General features: G+C 36.1%; 1 protein-coding gene across 1 annotated transcript; it reads left to right on the forward strand.

The window, feature by feature from the left end:
• On the forward strand, window positions 155-1483 carry LOC109834739 (arabinogalactan peptide 16-like). Its single transcript, XM_020402996.1, has 2 exons — window positions 155-379; window positions 947-1483. The coding sequence occupies exons 1-2, from the start codon at window positions 262-264 to the stop codon at window positions 1051-1053; spliced, it is 225 nt and encodes a 74-aa protein (XP_020258585.1). The 5' UTR covers window positions 155-261; the 3' UTR covers window positions 1054-1483.

Below are 5178 nucleotides of genomic sequence, written 5' to 3' on the forward strand. Positions count from 1 at the left end.
GCCATTGTGCGGGCCCGACGAGGTAACGGCCCGAATCTACAGCCTGGCACAGCAACCAGAGGTGGGCCCGGAAGCCTCACATGGGTATGCGGTATGTGGGCCCCATATCATTTCAAAATTCCTGAAATCTGAAGTCCTCACCGTTTATAAATTCACCCTTCATTCCCCGTTTCTTCGAACCCTAGGTCGGCATCCAAAAAATTCGTGGAAGAAAAGAAAAATAAAATTTATCAAAAATACCAAAGATTCTCAGAGAAGGAAATGGCGGCAGCGGTACCTAGGGTTTCATTTGGCGTGCTGGCGATCTTCGCCGTCATCTTCAGCATTGTATTGCCGGCGGTTCAAGCTCAGGCTCCCGCTCCGGCGCCCACCAGCGATGGTGAATTTTCTCTTTTTCCCCCCTTTTAAACCAGTTAGTTTTTAGGACGTGAAATCTCGGATTTAATGTTGGATGTTTCCTCAGATCTGGTTTTTTTTAAAATAAAGTTGCGATCTTTATGAATGCATTTTGTTACGCATAGGTGGCAGATCTGTTTGATTTCGCGGGTATTTGAATAAGATTGTTTGAAGGATAAAGGTTGGTTTTTATGAGATTTTGTAATGTTTTAGGTTTTTTGAAAACATTTGTTAAAAATTAATGTCGTTTTCCGGCTGCTTTTCATTTCAAATTAGGAACAATTACATTCAACAACCCCGCCACCCCCCACCCAGACACACAAAAACCCCATTTTGGGGTTTTCCCCCCCTGACATTTTCTATTTCAAAGATGAGGATTTTTTTCCCCTGAAATTTGAATTGATCTGTATGTATGCTAAGATTTTATAGTAGCATTCCCATGTGAATCCTTTTGACTTTATCCTTAACTTTACACTTAATCCCTAATTGTTCTTATAACCATTTATTGTTGCTTATATATTATCATAATGTTTTTTGGGGTCAATTGCAGGAACATCTATTGACCAAGGGATTGCTTACTTGCTAATGTTGGTAGCCCTCATTCTCACCTACCTCATCCACCCCTTGGATGCTTCCTCCTCCTACAAGCTCTACTAAGTTATTTGTTATTGATTGGATTCAAATTGAGGGTTAAAACGTTTGGCATTCTCATTGATGTGGGATCTCGGCTCGTTGTTGTGGGGGGAGTTTCTTTCGTTGTTCGGCTTTCCTTAACAGCCTATGGCCCATTCTTTCATGTGATAGCTAGTTGCAGACATGTTTGCATTTGTTGTGCTCTTATTGTCTATTGATTGATCTAATTTATTCCAAAGTTGTTGGAGAAACCTCTGTGCATGCATTACTATGCCCAACCTGATCAGATGTTTTCTTGGTTTGTCTATATATTAGGCATTTGATTAGAGTCGATGTAGAGCTGTCGTGGGGCTTGTTCTGCTATCTTCGGGCTATTATGATCTCTGAGTGATCACTGATACCTTAGTTTTGTTTTTTTTTTGGTCGAAGATTGAAATTAGAATATTTGTGTCTTTGATTGTTGTTGGCAGTGCTGTTTTATGTTTTGACAGCTTTTGGTGTACGTGCATATGACTGTGGAATTAACTTGAATGTATCTGGCTCTATGAATTAACCATGAGTGAGGATGAAGTGAATTTTCGGAACATGATGCTTCTTACTGCATCCTATGAATCATCTGGTTGCTTCTTATATTGAGAGGATGCAAGGCCTTGAAGGGTTTGATACATGTGCCCCAATTTGATAAAATTTTGCCCATCACCATGTTATGTATAGTCATCCTATTCTAATCAAAGGAAATCTTGATGGCCATAAAAGTTATGGCCCGAGACCGATTTTGAAGAACGAAACTCTATGGAGCAGGGCATGGGTGGAGAAGTCGGATTAGGGGTCAGTTTGGAATTGTTAGAACTTATAATGAGTCCTTATTTAAGTAATTTGTTTGTATAAGTAGCTTATATTTGATAAGCTGCTTCCAAAAGTAGCTACCATGTTTGTCAAAACTGTGCTTAAAGATTATTGCCAAAAAAATAAAGGCCATATATTGTATATAAATTAAAAAAAAATTATTAGTGACCATTATTGATTTTTTTTTTTAAATCAGAAGCATCCAAAGAAAAGAAAAAGAAAAGAAAACAATACCAAGCTTGCCCTTATTTTCTGTTTTCAATTTCTTATCTGCGGCCGAACTGGTTGATTCGATTTTGTTTCTAGTTTTAACTTCAGACAAGTCTCTTAGGGGGGGTTAGTTACCTAGAACTTAAAATTTAAAATGAGATAATCTGTGGGATAAATTTTTAAGGTGTTAGTCACATACAGTGGCGGAGCCAGGATTTTTAACATATGGGGTCCTAAAATTATTGATAATGTAGATTTTACGCACAAATTATTTTAATGACAAACTATAATTTAAAAACACATATGGGGTCCAAAAAAATCGTGAAAATATGCAGCCCAGCAGACTCGAACTCTGGTGGATTACAGGGGTCCTGGAGTGCTAAACCACTGGGCCATTGCTGCACTTATATTTTTTATATGTAATATCTGGTACATATTTAGATTTTACTGGGGTCCTGGGACCCCATTGGACTCAATGTAACTCCGCCCCTGGTCACATAGAACTAAAAATATAACAAAATTTTACAGTGTTAGTCAAGTAGAACTCTAACAAAACTAGAATTAGGGTAATGGTACAAAATTATCCTATTTTTTTATTTTTCTATACAAAAATGAGAGTTCTAGTCTCTCAAATTATTCTAAGTTTTAACTTGGAACTAGGTGGTAAAAAACAAGAACTCATATTTATTTTGTTATTTTTTATTTTTTATATTTCTTACTTTTTTTTATTTACTTCTTTCCTATTATGGTTATCACCATCATTAGACCATCATTATAATAATAATTTTTAATATTTTATAGTCTAACCAAAAGTTATTTAATAGTAAAGAATATTTTTGTAAGTAATTATCAATCAATAATAGTAAGTTTAAAATACATAAATAATATTTATATATTCAAAATGCATAAATATATATATTTCATGATTATAAAAGTTTATCTCATGTTATTTTACCAAAATATTCCAATTCACAAAATTGTTCCTATTTATCCCACTAAAGAAAAATTATTCCACTTTAACAATTATCTCATTTTACATGAAAATGTCCCAATTGACTAACACCCCCCAAGCTTGTTCCAAGCCGAAGCTAGAGTGTTCATTTCTATTATTTACTAGTTTGGCTTATTTTCTAATCAGTTTTGGGCTTTATTTCCCTGTCGCAGGGGAAGGCAGCCCCCTCTGTATCCCCTCCTTACCCCTCCGCCAGTGATCATGACTCCCCTCTCTCTCTTTCTAATTATGGTATAGATAAGAGTTAACTCAATGCTTAGACTTTAGTTTTAAAGGGGAGTTCAGCAGTTTTAACGACATCCTTCACTGTGGAGTCTGTCGCGAAAAACTTGAAGGTATGTTTGGATTTCAATGGGGTTAAGGGAAGTTAAGGGAAACTAGGTAAGAGAAGAGAAGGGAATGGAGTTCCCTTCTTCTTGGTTACACCCCAATTTGGGGGGTAACAAATTTTATACTATTAAGGGGTGGGAGAATAACTTCACCTCCTAAATGTTTCCAAACAAGGTGAATGGTTCCCCTAACTTCCCTTATTCCCCTCAATCCAAACAAACCCTAAAACATCGCAAGACCCTATTGGGCAACCCAAGGTTTGGGGTTGTTTTGTGGTATAAAAAAGTTGCCTACCAAAATTTAGGGGGATTTGTGCATTTAACCCCCATTTCCCCAACTAGCAAAGTAGAAAAAGTACATCCATTACTATAACAACTAATCTCCTGCAAACCTTAAAAACAATTCTACTAATCTCCTGCAAACCTTAAAAAAAATTCTTCTAACATGCTTCATTTCAGATTGAGCATGTAGTCTTGATAATTTCGCTCGCAGTTACAATCAACATTTCATCTCATATGCAGAGATTGAGCATGTACTCTTGATAATTTCGCTCGCAATTACAATCAACATTTCATCTCATATGAAGAGAACACACAATTCGCCACAGATCGTCATATCAACTGGTAGTTGACAATTATTCAACTCGTCACTTTGACTGACATGCGAAAATCCTATACATAAATCTGTTTTCCTAAGAAAAAGAACTATTTGTGCTCCAAAATCCTCAAGGCAAGTTGAAATTTTAGACCGTCAGCGCATTTCTCAGGACTTTATGTGTCTTTGATGTAAAACATACTTGACAACTTCATAAAAGGAAACAACTATTTTCCGGGTCAGCTACTTCAATCATATTCAAATTTGTTAAGGGCTCATCTTCTCTGTTTATTTAACTATCACCATATCTTTTTTTAGCGCTTCCAACAAAATTCTCTTAGGCTACCTCTAGTAATATCCATAATCTTATCACTGCTCTTAACCCGTGCATTCGTGGCCTTCATGGAAAATGATCAAACTATCTCAATCAAAATTCTCTCATTTTATCCTCAATGGGATTAACGTTTAACATCCAAAGAATGCACTAATTTTTATCCTACCTCTTAGCGTGTATCCACAAGTCCATCATAACATCACCGCTTCTTCTACTCATTTTTCACAAATGTTATTTCATAATTGTTGAACATTCTCATATATAAAGCATTGTTAGTCTTATAACTATTCTCCCTTCAATTTCATAGGTTTCTTACGAATTACATAAGATGCAAAAGGCACTCAATTAAACCACTCTGATTCGATTGAACAATATTATACCATCAGCAAATATACACCGCGAGACTTCGTCTTAAATGTCCAGTATATTGGTCTATAATTATTGCATACCCTCTGAAAACATTTTGACATGGCAGCAGTGCAACAGAGACGTGTTGTACAAGGTTGTGTCTGACAAAGTGTCAGACGCGGGACTGACTTTGCATTATACATGCTCCCTACATCCTTGATACTGCAGTTCTATTTTCGTTATCTACGACATCGTCACACAGTGCACAAAGTTATTCATTCATTTATTTGTGGGCCACAGTCATCTATCTACTTAGTATTATAGAGGACCTAGCAGTATTTACAGAAGAAAACATATTAACAACTAAGCTTGAAGATTGCAGTACACCAAACCTTTAATTAAAAAAAGAAAGCTGGGAGAACTTCTTTGCGCTATTTTATCCCATATAACATGTCACCAAACAGTAATTATTCCA

This window comes from Asparagus officinalis, chromosome 1, assembly GCF_001876935.1.
Source record: "Asparagus officinalis chromosome 1, Aspof.V1, whole genome shotgun sequence".
Classification (NCBI taxonomy): Eukaryota; Viridiplantae; Streptophyta; class Magnoliopsida; order Asparagales; family Asparagaceae; genus Asparagus; species Asparagus officinalis.